At 43.3% G+C, this 21,185-nt stretch overlaps 1 protein-coding gene across 1 annotated transcript in view; it reads left to right on the plus strand.

Moving 5' to 3' along the window:
* KIAA1211 (KIAA1211 ortholog) overlaps nucleotides 1-21,185 on the plus strand; it is a 239,738-nt gene that overhangs the window by 180,621 nt on the left and 37,932 nt on the right. Inside the window, exon 4 of the mRNA XM_014548463.1 lies at nucleotides 11,510-11,681. Within this exon, the coding sequence (XP_014403949.1) occupies nucleotides 11,510-11,681 (172 nt within the window). The remainder of the gene's footprint in view (nucleotides 1-11,509; nucleotides 11,682-21,185) is intronic.

Raw genomic sequence — 21,185 nt, forward strand, 5'->3', positions numbered from 1 at the left:
TCTTCAGGAATCCACAACCAGCTGAGGTCCTTGCTGAGGGCAAAAGGAATGTGGAATAGGTAGAGGGAGAAGATGGCTATTAAGACCAGCTATGACCGCATGACCAGCTGTAGAAACAAGGACTATAATAGTTAAGGGTATTTCTTCTTTATTTTGTTATGACTAAGTATGGTTTAAGGAGATATGTATGGGTGCCAAGTGGACAAAGGATGGAGTGGGATGGTAATTATGATGGGTCAATTTGGCTAGGCTGTAGCCCCCAGTTTTGTTTGTTTTTTAATCCTCACCCGAAGATATGTTTATTGATGAGAGAGAGAGAGAGAGAGAGAGAGAGAGAGAGGAACATCAGTGTATGGGGCAATGCTCCAACCAACTGAGCCACCCAGCCAGGACTCCCCAGTTTTTTAAATCAAACACAAATATCGTTTACTTGAGCTGTTGCTTGGAAGGCATTTTGTAGATGTAATTAAAGTCCATATTAGTTGGTTTAAGTAAGGGAGATTTTTCAAAATAATCTAGGTGGGGCTGATTCAGTAAATTTAAAGGCCTTAAAAACAGAGCTGAGGCTTCCCTAAAAGAAGAAATTCCACTTGTGAACAGTAGCTTCAACCTGTGCCTATGAATTTCAGCCTGCCCTTTCCGATGACTCGCCCTGTGGATTTCAAACTTGCTTGGCCAGTCCCCACCTTGCTTAACCAACTCCTTGCAATTAATTTCCTAATATATCTTACACACGCCTACACATCTCCTACTAGTTCTGCTTCTCTGATTAAACCCTGATCAGTATAGCCTCGACGTCCCTAAAGCTTTGTTTTATCTATCAGTGCCGTCAGCCGGGCCCACACCAAACCTACAGGTGTTGGGAGTTCAGTGTGTTGAGATGAAATGAATCTAATGTGTTCAGCCCTCATGCGGAGGTACTCTTTGTTGAGGTAGTTTGCTACCGCGCTAAGGAACTATGCAGGTCAAGGTAGCAGGCAGCTCCCCAACCATTATTTTCCACTCAGAGTTGGCATTGATTCCCAGCCAGTGGTTCCAGGAATCAAGGGCTAGAAATGGGAGTGGCTCTGAAACTCAAGTGGCAGAAATTGGCAGTGAATAGAATCAGCACCCACACATCTTCTAGTACGTGGGAGCAATGTGGCCAAACACTAAGACTTCACATTAAAAATCGGATCTGCCTCTGTTGCTGTTTCTAAATACTCTTTCTTTTGAATTGCTGTGAAACATATAAAAGGGGTTCTGAGACAGACCAATGGGAAAAACTAGAAAAATTAAAAATTGATGTGGTTTCAAGAAATAGGGGGCCTAAAAAATAGGCAAGTAATTTTAATTGACAGGTCCTTGCGTAGACCTAGGTAAGTAAAAACATATTCCAGTAGGTTCTGTTTAGAAATGCACAGTCAATTCTGCCATAACATAACATATGTGTTGCTAAACATCAGCATGTTGTGGAAAACCGCAAAATGAAACCAATAGCTAATGGAAAAAAATGGGGTAGTAACACAACACAAAAACATTTATCAGTGACTGCCTTAACCGGTGTGGCTCAGTTAGTTAAGCATTGTCCCATGCATCAAAAGGTCATTAGTTGGATTTCCGATCAGGGCACATACCCAGGTTGTGGGTTCGATCCCGGGTTGGGGTGTGTACAGGAGACACCAATCAATGTTTCTCTCTCTCATCATTGTTTCTTTTTCTCTCCCTCTCTTCCTTCCTCTTTCTCTAAAATCAATGAAAAAAATTTTTTAAATGTATCTGTGACATTTTAAAAGGATAGCAACCTAACTTTAAAAATACAGCAGTTTTACATTTCTTTATATTTACATAAATGGTAATGAAATTCATAAATTCTGCAATAAGTATAGCATTTTCCCTTGCAAAAGACCTGAAGTTTGCTTGTGGCCTGGGGAATGGTTGGAAGGCGACAGCTGTGAGTTATTGTGAGGTGGGGGAGGAGGGTTATCCAAAATTGCATAGAAAGCTGTAACACCACATGTGTAGGTACATATGACACGGGCAGCAATCTGGGGTAATGGGTAAATATTTGAGGGGTGTGTGTGTGAATGTGTATTCCTGCACACTTCATTTTAGCTGGGTGCAGTATTCTGCATTCACCTAGTGTTTCTCAGGGATAAGATAGATCAATCACATTGGAACAAATTTGCATTTTCAAAGCAAGGGTGGTTGCAGGACTGTCTGTACTGCGTAAAGATATCACCATCCCCAGAGTTCTTTGTAAGTTTGGCACAGATTCATTTGGTAGCAAAACCCAAGGTGAATATAGATATGTTCCAGAAATATTGCATTTGTTATAAAGTGCTGTCATAGACTCCACTGGGGTCTAAATATACCTTTTTACAATCTGAACATTTCTGATTTCTAAACACATCTGGCCCTGAGGGGGTAGTGAACAGTAGATCCATATTGATGTGTGCTGCGTTGTGCCAGGCATCAGGATGGGTGCTGTGGGTGCAGAATAAACAAGGCTCAGGCCCTGCACCCAGGGAACTTGCCGGCGAAGGGCTGTGGCACGCTTTGTGGTATTGTAATAGACGTCTGTTCCGTGCACAGAGAACTGAGGAGGTATCATTCTCTCAGGCTGGAGAGCTCAGGGATGGCTTTCAAGAGAATGTGACACCAAGGATGTGTTTGGGGAGATGGTTAGGAGTTCTCTAGGCCAATGGAGAAAGGCATTCTAGGTAGAAGAAGAACATGTTTAAAAGTGTAAAGTCACAAAATCATATTAGTTTGCTGGGGCTACATAACAGAGTACCACAGACAGGGCGGCTTACACAACACAAGGATTTTCTCATGATTCTGGGACCTAGAAGTCCAAGATCAAGGTGTCGTCAGTGTCTTCTGAGGCCTCTTCCCTTGGACTGTAGATGGCCATCTTCTCCCTGTGCCCCACATGGTCCTCCCCCTGTCTGTGTCTGTGTCCTAATCTCTTCTTACAAGGACACCAGTCATATTGGATGAGGGCTCACCTAACGACCTCATTTTACCATCATTCTCTCTTTAAAGACCCTTTCTCCAAATAGTCACATGCTGAGGTGCTTGGGGGTTAGGACTTCAACGTAAGAATGTTGGGGGGCACAGGTCAGCTCCTGACACACGGTGTGGCACAGCAGACGTATGAGCAGAGTGCACAGAAGCCAGAGGGAGGTGTGATTAGTTATCACTGGGCTTGGGGGACTTGGGAACAGCCTCGAGGACCTAGGTCTTTGAATAGGATTTTATCCCATTGGAAAAAAAATGAAAATGACATTTCTGGATGAGGAAACAACACAAATCCAAGCTCTACGCCTTCCTTAGAAGCCTCCAACATATGCCATAGCCCATCCACCCAAGTGCCCAGGACCTGGGGTTTGGATATGGGCTGGTTACCACGTTCTCCACTGGTGAAAGCTACAGCCACTACCACCCTGGGCCTCTTGCCATTTGTTCCAGGGCCCCTGCCCTCTTCTAAAAGAGTATTAATTCAGTGGGAAAATATCCTCAGGTTAGGATTAACAACATAAAAAAAAGATGGACAACTATGAGACTTTTGAGGCAGGTCATAAAGACAGTATAGCTTATGCCTAGCTAGAACTCTGTTCTTGCCTCTGGAATCCAAGTATCATGCCACGAGGAAGCCCAGGCCACATGGAGAGATCCGTGCAGGGAGAAACCCAGGGTTCCTAGCCTTCGACTCCATCTGAGCCCCCAACTGACAGCCAATACCAACCAGTTGATTGCACCATCTTGGAAATGAGTCCTTTTGCCCTCAGTCAAGCCACCTCAGCTGATGTGCTAGAGCAGAAACAAGCTTTCCCTGACAAGCCCTGGCCAAATTGCAGATTTCTGAGCTGAGAGAGAGTGAGAGAGAGAGAGAGAGAGAGAGAGAGAATATTATTGATCCAGTCTCTTCATTGTATGAAATAGCACAGCAGCAAATATCTTCCTCCCTCCGTGCTTCCCCAGTAAAGGAGCAAACTGTTCCTTCTTCACCCACGTAACCTGACAGGAGGCCGTGGCCCCCCTTCCCTCCTCTCCGGAAGGAGAATCGCAGTCTTGTCTTTGTATCGTCCCAGGGAGCACAGCCCATCGGCCATGTTGCCAACTCCTAGTCTTTATTGAAATGTTCCAGGATTGTGGAGTCCAGTAAGAATGTGATAGCCACCGAGTATTTGTGTATCACCGTGTACTTCAGTAAGTAATCTTTTTTAACTAGATAGTTCCTTCTCCAAAGTATCCAGTGTTCCAGAGCTAAGAAAAGGTTCTGAAGTTCCCCGGCTTACATAGTAAAATTATACAGTCCAGGCAGTTGGCCATGTTCTGTGTTTTAATAAATGCTATTCACATATGTTAAGTATACATGTTTGAAATCAGAACTTGGCCCCAAATGGTAGGTTTATTTAACCAAAATGTGTGTCAGTCAGCTCACTTGGGTCTCCTGAGCAGGGTGCTCTGGAGTTTGGGGGAGGTATGTGCCTGAAATATATGGTACCTAAAGAAACTAAAAATTGTTGGAAAGAAATATGGAAGGCAAGTGTTTCCCAGAGAATGTTCAGAAGAACACTAGCCATGATGGATGTCTAAACAGCCAAGTCTCCATAGCCAACAAGTTTTGGGAAGCACTGCATATTCTCTGCTCCTTTGGAGAGCAATCATGATATAGGATATTAAAGACCCTGGAAGGTCCCTGGTAAAGAAACATTTTTAACTTTATTTTACCCGGGTTCTCAAATGAACTGGTCTTTGAATAAGAATCTGGTACCGACACACAGAGCCCAGTCTGAGAAGCCCCAGACGAAAACATTTATGATCTCCAAGTGAACTATGATAGGAAATTCTGTTTCTCATTTGAAAGCGTACCATATGAATAATCCAATGCAGAGAAATTGTATGCTTTTATTATTTTAGGTTTAGAAATGAAATGTAAGAATTGCATCCTTATGACAAATGGAAAACGAATCAGATTTGCTTGACTTGCCCAGTGATTTTTAATTTTTAGAAACGTCTATGTAAACTAACAATTATGATGATGCAGCCAGTACATAATTATATCTATGAAGTAATGGATAATGAGCACTTTTTTTAAGTGGAAAAAAATCCCTAATATAATTGTTGGATGATGACAATAAGTTAATTCAGTACTTAAAAAGAATGAAAATTACCATGATCCCTGAGGATAGTGTATATGCATATGTACATTCTTTCATGTGAAAAATGACAACACAAAAATGGTGAGATATTAAGACAATGTGGCACCCACTGTCTTTTCCCCAATAAATTCAGTCTTACATCTTAAGATGGTACATTTCCAGAGAGGCTGGCAAGCAGATGTTTCGTAGCTAGTAAGAAATGGAATCGGGATTTGAGCCAACTCTTCTTATCTCTGGGGCCCATGTACATAACCCTTAACTAGAGCTGTAGCCAATTTTAAAAAAGACACAATTTAGTAGAGGGAATATTTCTTCCTTCTCCCTCTCTCCTTCCCACTACCCCAACCACCCAACCAAATTAAATTTGTGTTGTAAAATTCTTTTTTTTTTTTTTTTTTTTAAAAAAAAGACATTTAGTAGAGGGAATATTTCTTCCTTCTCCCTCTCTCCTTCCCACTACCCCAACCACCCAACCAAATTAAATTTGTGTTGTTGTATTCTTTTTTTTTTTTTTTTTTTTTTTAAATTTTTTTTTTTCAGTTTCTGATACCTTTCAGCATTTCGTATAATACTGGTTTAGTGGTGATGAACTCCTTTAGCTTTTCCTTATCTGTGAAGCTCTTTATCTGACCTTCAATTCTGAATGATAGCTTTGCTGGATAAAGTAATCTTGGTTGTAGGTTCTTGGTATTCATCACTTTGAATATTTCTTGCCATTCCCTTCTGGCCTGCCAAGTTTCTGTTGAGAAATCAGCTGACAGTCGTATGGGTATTCCCTTGTAGGTAATTGAGTCTCTTTCTCTTGCTGCTTTTAAGATTCTCTCTTTGTCTTTTGCTCTTGGCATTTTAATTATGATGTGTCTTGGTGTGGTCCTCTTTGGATTCCTTTTGTTTGGGGTTCTCTGCGCTTCTTGGACCTGTAAGTCCATTTCTTTCACCAGGTGGGGGAAGTTTTCTGCCATTATTTCTTCAAATAGGTTTTCAATATCTTGCTGTCTCTCATCTTCTGGCACCCCAATTATTCTGATGTTTGTACGCTTGAAGCTGTCCCAGAGGCTCCTTACACTATCTTCGTATTTTCGGATTCTTTTTTCATTTTGCTTTTCCGGTTGGGTGTTTTTTGCTTCTTCGCATTTCAAATCTTTGGCTTGATTCTTGCGCTCCTCTGGTCTGCTATTGGGTGTCTGTATAATATTCTTTATTTCAGTCCGTGTATGCTTAATTTCTAGTTGGTTCTTTATCATAGCATCGAGGGTCTCATTAGTTTTCGTGACTCTCTCCTCAAGTTTATTGACAGCTTCTAGCACATTTTTGCAAGCCCTCAAAATTGCGATTTTTAGCTCTATATCCTCCATTTCTGTCATGTTTTTTTGTCTCCGCATTTTTTATGCTTTCTTGGTGCACCCCCTAGTGGTCTTTGTGCGCAGTCTTGTTCTAGTTGAGCCTTGATTGTTGTAGTTAATACTAGAGGGATTTGACCACCAGGCCGACTGGCTGTGTGAATCAGCTGTGTCTGCCGCGGAAAACTTCTGTCCTCTGGGGAGGTGCTAATCTAGCCTTTGCCTGAGGCGATCTGGCAAATGGCTCTGCGCAGGGCTTGGGCGGGGCGGGCTCAACAGGGCGGGCGGAGGGAGCGGTAATGGCCCCTCTCAGTCCCGTTCCCAGAGGCTCTGCTTCTCAGAACCCCCGGAACCGCTGCAAACCTCGGAGGGAAAGCTGCCTTCCAACTGATGCCAGACACTCCCGCTTCTCCCGTTTGGGTCCGAGTCCCCAGCGATTCGCCCGTATCTGGAGCTCAGAGTCTGAGACTCCCCCCTGACCGAAAACGACAACCGCGCTCTCAGCCACCAGCCCGCTTTGCGCGCGCACCTCCGCACCTGAGTTTTTTCCACACTGCGCCTCCTCTGAGCCTCGGTGTGCTGTTATTTTTCCTTCTAGTTGAAGAGTCTCTCCTCAGCCCAGCCTTCCGCGGTTCTGGGTGATGTCCGTTCCGTCTTTTAGTTGTATTTTTGAAGTGGTTGTTTGCGGCAGCAGTCTGCGGTGTTTACCTATGCCGCCATCTTGGTCTCTCCCTGTGTTGTAAAATTCTAAAATGCCATCTTAAATATTCTGTTGGAGAAAACATTGCTAAACTGTTCTCCTGCTCTATGGCATTTGTCTGTGGGAATATTTCACATCAGCATTTCAGAAGTGCTCTGCCTTACTACCTTGTTAAAATTGCTTTGATCTTTTAGGCCCCATCTGTACAAAAAATATTCATGGTGACAGTCGGTGTCATCTGTCAAGAAAATAGCTGCTGCTATGACCATGCACTTAGCCAGTTGATTCTGTGGAGACAGACTGTTAATACAGCCCCCAAATCATAAATCGATCATAAAATAGTTCATTTAATACATATTTATAGGCTCGTCTCAGGTTTTCATAATGGTTGTTGTGGCATAGAATTGCAAATGTTTCATAAAATGTAGGTACTTGTTGTCCTGGCCAGTGTGCTAAGTAGTTAGAGCACTGGCCCTCTCAAAGAACATTAGGCAAGTGTTAAATGACACCATTATTGTGTCTGTTTGCATCTGAAGGGTCAAGGGTTTGATTCCCAGTCAAGGGCATGTACCTGCATTGTGGGTTTGCTACCCACACCGGGTCAGGGCGTATGTGGGAGGCAACCAATTGATGTGTCTCTCTCACATTGATGTTTCTCTCTCTTTCACTCTCTCTTCCTCCCTCCCTACATTCCACACTCTCTCTTAAAAGCAATGGAAAAAAAAAATATCCTAGGGTGAGGATTAACAACAACAACAAAATTAGGTACTTGTTTTTTGGATGTGAGAAATCTTATACTGAACTTTGAGAATAAAACTGGGGGATCAATTCAATAAGAGTATAATTCCTCCTCTGATTTATAGGTTCATTCCCTATTGGTGTTGCTTAATCACAGTTTGCTGTCTGAAGGTAGGGTGGGCCTAAATGTAGTTACTGGGACTTTTCATAAAGTTAGCCCTGGAACATTCATTAATTGCCACAGTCATTAGTAAAAATATCATTTAAAATACACATTTAGCCGAAACCGGTTTGGCTCAGTGGATAGAGCATCGGCCTGCGGACTGAAAGGTCCCAGGTTCGATTCCAGTCAAGGGCATGTACCTTGGTTGCGGGCACATCCCCAGTGGGGAGTGTGCAGGAAGCAGCTGATCGATGTTTCTCTCTCATCGATGTTTCTAACTCTCTATCTCTCTCCTTTCCTCTCTGTAAAAACTCAATAAAATATATTTTAAAAAAATAAATAAATAAAATAAAATACACATTTAAATTGTATTTAAAATGTAAAGATATCTTGACAGAAAGTATGTTACTAATTTTGCAAATGAGGACGGTGGAAATTACTTTTTATAACCGAGATGTGACCAAACACTAAGTCTTTGGAGCAGATTGTAAGCTTCCGTGTTCTGACCCCTCCTCCCAAGAGAGATTGGCATTCTTAGGACTTAGACGCTCTTTTCCTCGTGGCAGGAAGGAGTGGTTGTCGGATGGGTAGTTCAGGTAGGTTTTATTGTTCTTTTACCTTCCTGATAATAACCAAGGGATTGCTGAAACAGCCTTTCCCGAGTACCTCTGAGCTGTGTGCTCTCTGACATTTGGACTTTGACACGTCTTCCAGGATAATACGTGTGTACTCATGCCAAGTCATTGCCCATCTAAAGTGCAGCACAAAGTGCTGGAGTGCTTGGTTCACAAACAGTCCTCAACGGGCCAGCTCTGCAGACGGGGCCCCTGAGGGAGGCCACTCTCTGCTTGCTTGCAGCCCAGCAGGTTCTCCGGGCTGAGGCTCCTCATCCTGGCATCTTCCCAAGGCTGTTTCTGTCCCGTCCTTGTGTTTGTATTCAGCTCTTTCCAGGTTCTGTTCACTCTCTGTCTCCCCCAGCAATGTGACCAATGCAACAAATATTTTATATGGTGGCTGCCACCGTTCTGGACATTGAGGCAACACAAAGGATGCCATCTGCCTTCTTGACTGACCAAGTCACCCGTTAGTTAAATACACAAGTAACCTGTTCAAGAAACTGTAATTTGTCTCTGATGATCGTTCACTCCCTTGGTTCCAGCTCAACTGAACGCCACCACATCCACCTTGACTTTAGAGCAAATGATGATCTTTTTTTCTATCAATAAATTTTGACATAATAAAGAATTCTCTAGTTAACTTAAAAGCTGGATCAGTGGGCCCAGGCTGGGAGGAATGATTCATAACTGATGTTTTTAGGTTTTTGCTATGGTCTTTGAGAATATTCCTGTTTAGACAATTTAGGGTTAGATATTTCTGCAGTGAGAAAAAGGCAATTGATAAAAAGGGAAGAAGGAAGAATTTATCTCAGAAATAAGTGAAATTAGCATAAGTGGCTGTTTGACCATTTATCATGGTGACCATTCACAATCATGGTGTCGTTTACATATTTTGAGCCTTGGATAGTCAAAAAGAAAATGTTGACTTATCAGTCAGTGCCAAAGACCAAGTATATAATAATGAAATGATACCTGTGGTGCCTTATAGAATTTTTTAAAATTTAAGATACTTAATTGATTCATTTTATATAAGGCCAATTTTTTTTAACACTTGCCTGATTTCTTTGCTGGTCTTGGAAATCCTCTGGTGGTAATTTTTTAAAATTATCCACTGGAGATTTTGCTCATGGATACCAAAAGTAGATGTCATGAAAATCTCTGGCCTATACTCCTGAATAAGTGACCACTGGAAGCATACAAACATTCTGAAATCAAACCTTCTAATTATTTTTTACCGATATTGTCTCAATTGTATTGTACACTTTATCGTCTTTTAAATAATACAGAGTGAAATTTTAACTTTTTTGAGGACTACATGCCTAGCACAAAGCCTTGGGTGTGGAAGGCATCTCGTGTGTTAGAAATCTGCCTTCCATTTCAATGTGAAGTGATACAGCGTTGTTTCAGGGACCGCTGACGCTCGAAGGTCTGTTTGCATCTGTACTAAGGATCCCAGTATATGTCTTTTTGTAATTGGTGATTATTGTATCTGCTTCCTCACTGTCTGATGCCACTGCTTAGGGCAAAGTGATTTAAACCACTTCTTCCACCCTTCAGATTTTCTCTCAGAAAAGCCAGAGCTGAAGATCACCAGAGGAGATGAGGCAACTACCTTTGAACATCAGTAACCTCATTTTTATACCCAGATCTCTCTGTAGACTCTCTGTCGAGCAAAGTTCTGGGGGCTCTGATACTAACTTGAGGGCCCTATACCTTTGTGTTTTATACCGATGTTTTTCTATACACGTTGTGTATAGAAATGTTTCAACTTTCCTTTTCCCTCAAAGCTCCTGACTCCAGCTTCAAAGATATGTTTCCCATGACATAGACAAGTTAGCTCATCTCTCTGTACCTCAGGCTTCTGATCTGTAAAATGGGGATGTCGATGCTACCTACCTTACAGAATTGTGGTGAGGACTGAGTTCATATTTGTAAAGTTCTTAGAGCAGTGATGCATAGTAAGGGTTAAATAATTTAGGAAAAAGAGTGCATGATCACTGGATACATGTTCTTTAAACTTTTTTTTTCTTTTCTTTAAACTTCTTAAAGGGAAGATCTGAGAAGATGCTCTGATATGGGGTGATTTATACTTCCTTTGCCGAGGTGGGAGTGGAGTGATGTGAGGAATTTGTATCTGAAACTGAACTGGAAGGCATTACCTACAATACCTGCAGGCAATGCTGGCTGTGAGCCTGGGTCCCAACTGGATGAAGCAATGAATGGAAAAATGTTCATAACGATTCCTGTGGGGCTCTTCACAGTAGTTTTAAAAGGAGACAAGAGAGAGAAACTAGAACTATATGGGGATGGAGGGGATAGGGGGCAACGCTTATACCAAGACTTAGCGGTTTTCTGTGTGCGAAGGCTGAACGAGTGCTTCTCAGAAGAGATGATACACACACACACTTTTTCTTAAACAGCCGTGTGGCTTATGCGTTATCTCAGCTTCTCCCGTGGAGAAGGGCACGGGCCACCTGCTTTGTTTAAGAAAGCAGACACCACCGTTGTGTGGCCTGTGCGAGGGGTGCTGGGCCTGGAGGTTTGGAACCCCTTCGTGTTGTCCCAGGTGCTCCCTGGGAGCCTGAGGCAGACACGCACTGCGTTCCTGCTTGTCTCCGCCTGACTGTGCGTGGACAGGGCAGGCCCTGGCATTCCTGGCACAGGGCTTGGCCGCCCCTTTCCTGTGATGGCTGCCCTTTGCCCCAGCTCCCTGGGCTGAGGCAGCTCAGCTGTAATTTGCTCTGAGGCTCCGGGGTGCAGCCCTGTCAAACCGCAGCGAGTGTTTATCCTGTAATCCGCAGACAAGAAGAAGGGAGGCAAATTCCAGCCTTTTAAGAAGTTGTTTGGCAAAAGGAAAAAGAAAGACACTTCGATTTCCCGGGAGGCGGAGGCAGGAAGGAAGAGCCACTCTCCCCAGAGCGTCAGCAATGGCACCTTCTCTTCTGATGAGGAGACCCTGGAGGACAGCCTAAGGTAACGACTCACCTTTCCTGTTTGTAGATCTCCTGTGGGGCCCGGGTGGGGAGTGGATCCCACAGGATGTGTTCCATCGCCTCCGGGAAGGTGGGAGACTTGCGGTGCTTGATGTGCCCTGTGGAGGAGTCGCCTTGGGGAGCTGGTAGAGGAGTGTGGCCTCGCGCCTTCCTCTTGCCGCCCTCGCTGATCGCTGGTCGTGGCAGGCAGCCTATAATGGGCTTGGCTCCACAAGTGTCCTTGGATGGAGGAAGACCTCCTTTCTATGTCTCATTGTTCTGCAAGGAGAAAGGTGGGTCCTAGATTAGATTTTGCACCCAGATCGAGGATGTGGGCTGCCCAGGCACAGGGTGGTCGCCCTTCCTACCCCTGGCCATCTCTAGCAACTTCCAGAACCTGTCTGCGTGCGATGCGCTTTCAAATTCTGTTCTTTGTTTTCTGTGTTCTTCTCTGCCTCTCCCCGTCTCTCTCAGAACAAACACAGGCGCTAAATCTGGCCGTGATAGCAGGGTCAGAAGGTCCGTTCTCACCTGAGTGCTGGGAATTGGAGTCGGAGTCAGAGCTGTTGCTGCTGACAGCTTAGAAGTCAGTCCCTCCGAGACGTGCCTGCCTTCCACTGGCACCAGGTGCCTGCCTCCAGCTGGCACTTGTCACTTTGTATGGAAGTCATTGATTTGCTTGGCTGTCTCTCTCACTTGACGGCTAGTGTCCAGGAAGTCAGGGACCAGGTTTTATTTGGCCTCATCTTAGGTGTTCAAAGGGTGTTTCCTATGAATGCCTGGCACTGATGTAGTTCAGCTGGACCTTGACTAACGTTTCCTTCTACATCGTTTCATTATAACATTGATGAGAAAAATGTGATTCCCCGCCGGGCCACTGTCTGCGTGGAGTTTGCACCTTCTCCCCAAGTCTATGTGGATTTTCTCTGGTTTCTAAGCCCCATCCCAAAGATGTGCACGTGAGTTGAGCTGGTGTGTCTACATTGTCCCAGGCTGAGTGTGGATGTGGGTGGAGTGTGGGTGTGGGTGTGAGTGTGAGTGGCCCTTCCAGGAAGGGCTGGGTCCTGCTTTGTGCCCTGAGCTTCAGGGATAGGCTCCAGCCACCTGTCACCATGAAATGGAGCAAATGGGTTGGAAAAGAATGATTTTACTCGTTTTTATTAGTCTTTTTTAAATGTATGTATAACTCACATTTATTTTAATGTTTAATATTAGAAGTGTTTGGGGACTTTATTTAGAAACTAGAGGCCCAATGCACGAAATTCATGCAAGGGGCTCAGCCCTTGCGGCCCCAGCTGCCTCAGCCCTCGCAGCCCTGCCCACTGGTCATTCAGGAAGGTCGTTCCAGAAGGTCAGTCTGCCGTCCAGTCTAATTAACATATTGCCTCTTTATTATACAAGAATTTAGTGATGTTTTTGTGACCAGAAATACGGATCTTAACTCTTTTTTGTAGCCACCTGTAGTAAAATTGGTTTCATTATGTGTTGTTTCACTTAAAGTTGCCATTTCTAAAAACCTATCGACAATACGATGTCCTGCTAGTGCACGTTGAAGTAATAGATGCTGTAATCTGTGATATTCTTACTGTATTTCAAAGACAGGGACAGAAGCATCCTCTGTGATGTGTGTCAGTGAGCAAATTCGAATAGACACCACAGTGGAGCACAAATTACAGAATCCGCAGGCAAGCCTTGTGCTGAAGCCCCACACGTGTTCACCGACAGTGCTTGTTGGTCTCAGTGCTGCCTCTCTTCCTGCACAGGCCATGTTTGCTTTCCATTGACTATAGTAAGAAAACTTGACTTTAAGTGGAGGAAATGATTTTACTGGAAAGTGAACACAGCTAGACTGACCTCACCCAGGCTGTTGGGATGTCAGTACGGATCCTTGTTGAGGATTGTCCAGGACGAATCCCTCAGTTGTAAATTAGGCATGTGAGCCTTTTTGCCTTTCAGTGTCAGAATGAGGTACAGATACCAAAATGGTACCAAATAGTTGTGCAGTGAAACATGGGACTGAGTCTAGAAAGCTCTCCTTTGTTGTGTTTTTTTTTGTGGGGGGAGGGGGAGTTAAATATAGTTTTATTGATTACAGAGAGGAAGGGAGAGGGAGAAAGAGCAACATCAGTGAAGAGAGAGAATCATTGATGGGTTGCCTCCTGCTCGCCCCCTACTGAGGGGGTCCTGCAACCTGGGCATGTGCCCTGACCAGGGATCGAACCGTGACCTCCTGGTTCATAGCCTGATGCTCAACCGCTGAGCTGGGCTACTCTTTGGGAGGATGGTCCTATGAAGACGCAGCTGGTCCTTTCCGTGGTTCTGCCAAGTCCCCGACCTCTTACTGAACTGTGCCTGGACCCTGCTTGTTCTCTTCTCACTCAGGTTCTGTTCCTTCACCCCGTGAAGTTTCCCTTAGGTTTGAGGTATCACAGAGTCTTGGAAAATTCCACACTGGATCAAACAGCTATAAAATACAGGTCATGTCACCTGTTCTTCTTATTGACTCTTGTTAAACCCACATTTGTGAGACAAATGCTATATTTAATTGACCCTTTTCTTTATAATGAAGCTGGAAGGATACGTTCTGGATAAAGAGTTTTCGAAAATGTCTCCTTACAAGTTTTAAAAATTAAAAAGGATGGGAATATAGAAGTCTTTTAAAACATGTATCCCCCTTTTCTTCTCAGCAATTGCCAATTGCCATTTAAGTCCACCCACAGAGTATTCATTGCTTACGGTACAGCTAAACTTCTGGTTATTTGTCCTGTTTACAGATGCAGAAGGTGAAAGGTGCTGTTTCCAATAATTCTCATTTTCAGTTCACAGCTCCGTCAGTGGGTGTGTTGCGTTGCATTGTGTAATGATTCACAACATTTCTGCGCCTTTTATTTGACGTCTCCAAAATGGGCCGCTCTCCCTAAAACACAAAATTCCGTTAACCTGGTGTTAGGTGGAGGTTCCCAGGAGGCGGATTTCAGCCCGACCTGAGGGAGGATTTCCTAATTGGGGAGGCTGAGTGTGTGCCAGCAGGGGCCGGGACTGATGAAGGGGAATTTCGGCACTGGTGGGAATTTAAAGGAGCTGAACTTTAACTCCGAAAAGCTGCAATTTTAGAAATGTCTCCATGGCCAAAAATAGCTCATTATTGATCTGCTCCTTCTGTCTGAAATTTCTCATTTCCTTTGGGCTCTTGCAGCATTCTATTCTTTCTCTAGGTTAGAAGCCTTCATTTTTCCTAGGCTGCTGCTTTTAAATTATACATGCCTGTGGGAAAAGCAAAACAGTAAAACATGACCCGTTTTTAACAACTTAATGTGACTTCCTTTATTAATTAAATACAACTACGTGGATGTTAAAAGGGGAGAAAGGGTCATTTTGGCGGACAGGTTTGGGAAATTCTGGGCCAAAACAAATTAAATAGGATCCTTTACATAGGACTTCAGAGAGCCTTCACTGTGCTGATTTACTCTGAGAATCTGCAAAAAGAATAGAGTATATAGCAGTGGTTCTCAACCTTGGCTGCACATTAGAATCACCTGGGAATCTTTTTAAAATCCTGATTTCTGGGCCTCATCCTCCGGAAATTCTGTTTCTTTGTTATGGGGTGGGCCCACAACATTAGTAACAAAGAAACACCGGGCTCAGGTGTTTTCCTGCCCTTAGCTGCCTGCCCAAGGCTCTCCTCCTCACTGGGACTCCACTTGTCCTGCTTCCAGTTTCTGCCTAACATGCAGCATTTACTGCCGTGCCATGCACAGCTATAGCAGTCTATGGTGAGTGCCAGCTGTAGGCCTCAGTGAGAACTAAAGGGGCTCCAAGGAGGGTGAGGGCACTCTGGGACTGGAGCTGTCAGAGAAGGGTCAGGAATGAGGAGCCTTGAGCTGGCTCCAGGAGATGGGCGGGATTTGGAGTGGCTAAGAGACAGGCACAGACATCTCAGATCCCGAATGGCCGCAGCAGAGACTTCCATGTTAGAATGAATATGGCAAATAGAATTGAAGGGAATTTCTGTAGCTTAATAAAGGGCAGCTACAAAAAATCCAGGGATACCGGTGATGTATTACAGAATTGTGCACCTGAAGCCTATTATAGTCTTACTAACCAATGCCAGCCCAATAAATTCAATAAAATAAGTTACTTAAGCATATACTCAAAAAAAAGAAATTAGAGAAGATTTAAATAGCCCTGGCCAGTTTTGCTCAATGGTTGATTCCTGGTCAAGGACAAGTACCTGGGTTGCAGGATCCCCGCCCTAGTTAGGGTGGGTGTGGGAGGCAACCAATCGATTGCCTCTCACATCTTGTTTCTCTCTTGCTCTCCCTTCCTCCCTCCCTTCTGCTCTCTCTCAAAAGAAAAAAATCAGTGGAAAAAATATCCTCAGGTGAAGATTAACAACAACAAAAAGAATCTAAGTAGATGGAAAGATATCTCATATTTATGGATCAGAAAACTTAATATTGTTAAGATGGCAATACTCTCCAAATTGATCTACAGATTCATTGGAATCCCTATCAAAACCTGCGTTGTCTGCAGAAATTTACAAGTGGGTCCTAAAATTCATATGGAAACGCAAGGGACCTAAAATAGCCGAAACAGTCTTGAAGGGCTCACACTTCCTGAGTTGAAAACTGGCTACGAAGCTACAGTAATTTAAATAATGTGATATAAGTTGCCCAGCCAGTGTTGCTCAGTGGTTGAGCATAGACTATGAACCAGGGGTCACAGTTCGATTTCCGGTCAGGGAACATGCCCAGGCTGCGGACCCAATAGGGAGCATGCAGGAGGCAGCCGATCAATGATTTTCTCTCATTATAGATGTTACTATCTCTCTCTTCCTCTCCCTTCCTCTCCCTTCCTCTCTGAAACCAATAAAAATGTACTGAAATAGTATGGTACTGACTATATAAATCAGTGGGTTTTAATTGAGAGTCCAGAAATAAATCTTTACACTTGTGGTCAGGTGATTTTCAATAAGAGTGCCAAGACAAGTCAGTGGATAAAGAATAGTCTTTTCAACAAATGGTGCCGAGACAACTGAATAGCCACATACAAGAGAATAAAGTTGGACTCTTTTCTTATACCATTCACAAAAATGAACTCAAAATGGATGATAGATCTAAATGGAAGATCTAAAATTATAATACTCTTAGGAGAAAACCAAGGAGTAAATCCATGACCTTGGATTAGTCAGTGATTTTTTTAGTACCAAAAAGCACAAGTGATAAAAGAAAAAATGATAAATTTGACTTCACCAAACATAGAATTTTGTGGCCTGGCTGGTGTGGCTCAGTGGATTGAGTGCTTCCCATGGACCAAGAGGTCCTGGGCTTGATTCCCTGTAAGGGTACGTGCCCAAGTTGTGGGCTTGATCCCCAGTAGGGAGCATGCAGGAGGCAGCAATTGATGTGTCTTTCTCATCAATATTTCTCTCTCCCTCTCTCTCTCTCTCCCTTCCTCTCTATTTAAAAATCAATAAAAACATTTTTTAAAAAGAAAAATAAATAAATAATATCATCAAGAAAGTGAAAAAATCCTCAGGATGGAAGAAAACATTTGCAAATCACTTATCTGATAAGACTATATTCAGAATAAGTAAAGCACTCTTATAACTTAATATAAAGATCCCAAAAACAGAGCAGTTTAAAAAATGGGCAAAGGATTTGAATAGACATTTCTCCAAAGATATAAAAATGTCCATTAATATATGAAAACACACTTGGCCAACATTGTTAGCCATCAAAGAAATGCATATCAAAGCCACAATGAGGTATCACTTCATACCCATTAGGAAGTCTATAATATAAAAGAGAGATAATAACAAGTGCTAGGGAGGAAGTGGAGAAAGTGGAACCCTCATACATTGCAGGTGGTAATGTAAAATGGTACAGCCGCCTTGGAAAACAGGTTGACAGTTCCTCAAAATGTTAAACTAGATTTAAACCCAAAAGAAATGAAAGCAATGTCCACACGAAAACTTGCACACAAATGCTCACAGCAGAATTATTCATAATAGCCATAAAGTTGAAACAGTCCAAATATCCATCAAAAGATGAATGGATGAATAAAATTCGGTGTATATTCATACAATGGAGTATTATTTGGAAAGAAAAAAGAGTGAAATACTGATCCATGTCATGACATGAATAAACTTTTAATATATTATGCTAGTTGAAAGATGCCAGTTACAAAAGACTACCTATTGTATGATTCCATTTATACAAAAGACCAAATAGGCTTACCGGTAGAACAGAAGGATTAGTGGTTGCCAGGCACGGGGTAGGATGGGGGTGACTGTTCATGGGTATGGAGTTTCTTTTGGGAGTGATAAAAATCTTCTAAACTTAAATGGCGTTGATGGTTGCACAATTCTTTGAATGTACTAAAAATCATTGAAATGTACTTTTATAAAAGGCTGATATGGTATGTGAATTATATCTCAGTAGAGTTGTTTTTAAAAAGGGGAATGAATATGGCATTAAAAAGGTCAGGTCTAGCTGAGGCGATAAGTTCATGTTGGCAGGAGAGAGTAGGGGCCTATTTCCTTCCTCAAAACCCTAAAATAGGAGGTTGATATTTGGAATGGAACAAAGAGGGCTCATGTGGAAATAGGACATCACTGTGGAGTAGAGCAGGCTGGCTTGGAAGGCAAACAGCTTTCCCATGTGTTGAGGGCGTTGAGCCCCTGCTTTGGAATGGGATGGGGAGGCGATACTTGATGGGAGAGAAGAGATGGGGAAAGTGATATGCAGGTCATGTTTGAAACTGCCTACTTAAACTGTATGCCTATGGTTTCACCCCATGCACTCCACACCCCTCCCCAAAGTTAATATAAATCCTGCTCTCTACTTACATGATAACCTTATTCAGTGGACACACACATCAATGTTAAAGGTTTAAGGTAATTTTTAGTTCTGATCTAATAACTTCACTTTACAAATGGGGAAACTGAGGCTGAAAGAGATGACAGTGCTGTTGTAACCGGACATTCAATGGGTCCGTGCTGCCTGTCACTACTCAAGCCAATTGACTCTCAATTAAAATCCACTGATTATAAGCAGAGACAGGGTGGAATCATTATGAGCGTTTATTCCAATATTGCTGGCAGTATGGGGGAGCAGCAGGTCGTCCACAGAAATCTGCTCTGCCCCCACCATAAGCCGGCTGCTTATATTGGTATTACCTGGGAAAGTAGGCAAAAGGGCAAATGGGCAGTCCACAGGCATGCACAAAGGGCTGGGGTTACATGGGGAAATAGCCAAGGGTAGGCCAAATGGGCAGTTAACAGGTGAGCAGAGGGTTGGGGGGTCTTCAAAGGGCTTGGTGATATGCAAAGCCTGGGGTCTTCAAAGGGCTGGCGATTCCGGTTTCTGGCTCTGGTTCTGCAACAAGGTTGTTAGTCTTTCCACGATAATAGGAAGCTCCAAATGGGGAGAAAGGGCTGCATTTCCAGGTGAGCTCCCAGGTCCCGAGTGCGACTACCAGCCAGGTGGGAATGTGCCTTCTTTAATCAGAATAAGACAATCACCGTTAACAGAGCATGATTAATATTTCTTACAATTCTAGCTGGTTCCCTAACATTCTATTTCTGCCCCTATCAGTGTTAATGTTAGAGGTGTGACTAGAATCTGTCAGTTGATTTTGCACATAGTACTAGTAATCCTTTTGTCTAGAACAGTGATGGCGAACCTTTTGAGCTCGGCGTGTCAGCATTTTGAAAAACCCTAACTTAATTCTGGTGCCGTGTCACATATAGAAATTTGTTGATATTTGCAACCATAGTAAAACAAAGACTTATATTTTTGATATTTATTTTATATATTTAAATGCCATTTAACAAAGAAAAATCAACCAAAAAAATGAGTTCGCGTGTCATCTCTGACACGCGTGTCATAGGTTCGCCATCACTGGTCTAGAACAACTCAATCCCCCTTTCTTATATCCTCCTCCAGCTAATTGCTCTCCATCCTTCATTTTTTTTTTTTTTTGTACAAATGTGCCTTCCTCAGTAGAGCCAGCTTTCTCTGTCCTCCTCAGCCTAGATAAAGTCTGAGGTCACTGTTCTCACAGCTTCTTTTCCCTTTCCCTAAGGATGGGCCTGTAAAACTTGCCTTAAACTGTACTTCTCGCCTCCAGAACGGTGCCTGGCACACAGCAGGCATTCACGAATGCTGCCCTTTTTACCACTGGATTCTTCCCATTGGACAAGTCAATGTTTGTCTGACTTATCCTTCCGTTTCCCACGTGGTAAAGAGTATCGCTGTCCCTCTGACCAGCCGGAGAAGGAAAATTACACAGCTGGCGTGATGAGACAACATGTCCCCAATGAACTCGCCGTGGAGCTCAGGCTCCCTGGTTAGTGGTGCCGCAGGTCACTTGGCCTTGTGCTTTTCAGAAGATGAAGTCGGGAAAGACTGATTTTCTTGGTCATTTATCCTCTGCCCATAGGGACCTGGCATGTGCTGAAATTGAACAGGGATTAGAGAAGAGGTACAAAATGAATAAAAATTAGGGACTAAGCAGGGGAATTAATGAAGCTGAGCTGAATAAGTCTAGGGGGAAAGAGCTGATGAATCGGTTACAGCAGATATTGAAGATACAGTGTGTGGGAGAGAGCAGATCAGGAGCCAGGGTCCTCTTGTGAATGTGGGGCTTTCCCTTCTGAGCTGTGTGCCCTCAACCAAGCCAGCTCCTTCATCGGTGACATGGATGTGCTCTCTCCCAGGATGGATATTTTTATTATTTTTAAAAATGCATGTGACATCTTACTGTCTGCTCCGAAACAGCATTTTACAAATGCAGGGTAATATTATTACGGAGAAAAAGAGGAGGTTGATAACTAGTTTCCTGTTTCCAGAGCATAGACCAAGACTCAGTTGATTTAGCTGATGGCTCAAGATGTTTATGAGAAGGTCTTTCTCCAGCTGGGGCAAATGGGGAGTGGAATAGTCAGGGTGAAGCCCCAGAGTCCCTCAAGAGCCTTAGAGGCAGGTGAGGTGATGGCTTGTCCTGTGGCTGGAGTAGGTGAACCTTCAACTTCCAGTTCTAAGTGTCTGTGATCTAAGATTCTGAACTTCTCTCCTCTTCCTTGAATGTTTAATGATGCATCCTGTTTCTGTTGTAATTATGATGTATTTGGGTATGCTATAGCCTACTGGGTTCCTTATAAATTCATGGAATACTCAAGTTGGGGATGAGCCTCAAAGATGCTACACAAAATGTAATCTGACTCCAGTCTCTTTCAGCACTTCCAGTTTGTTTGATGAGGACAGTTAATTGCTCTTTAGCATTTCATTTGAATGAGACTCACGGATCTGTTTAGGAAGAAAACTGCTGATCAATTGCAATTGCCCCTGTTGCCATGGAAACAGGCTGCAGTGGGACTATAATTATATTTCTTTATTCCTGAAGTGAATCCCTAATCATTGCCATGGTAATTACCCAATATCTATGGCCCCAAATTACATGATGCTTCTCCAAAAAAGACAAAGGATAAAGGAAGAGGTGG

The sequence above is a fragment of the Myotis brandtii genome, unplaced genomic scaffold (assembly GCF_000412655.1).
Source record: "Myotis brandtii unplaced genomic scaffold, ASM41265v1 scaffold51, whole genome shotgun sequence".
Lineage (NCBI taxonomy): Eukaryota > Metazoa > Chordata > Mammalia > Chiroptera > Vespertilionidae > Myotis > Myotis brandtii.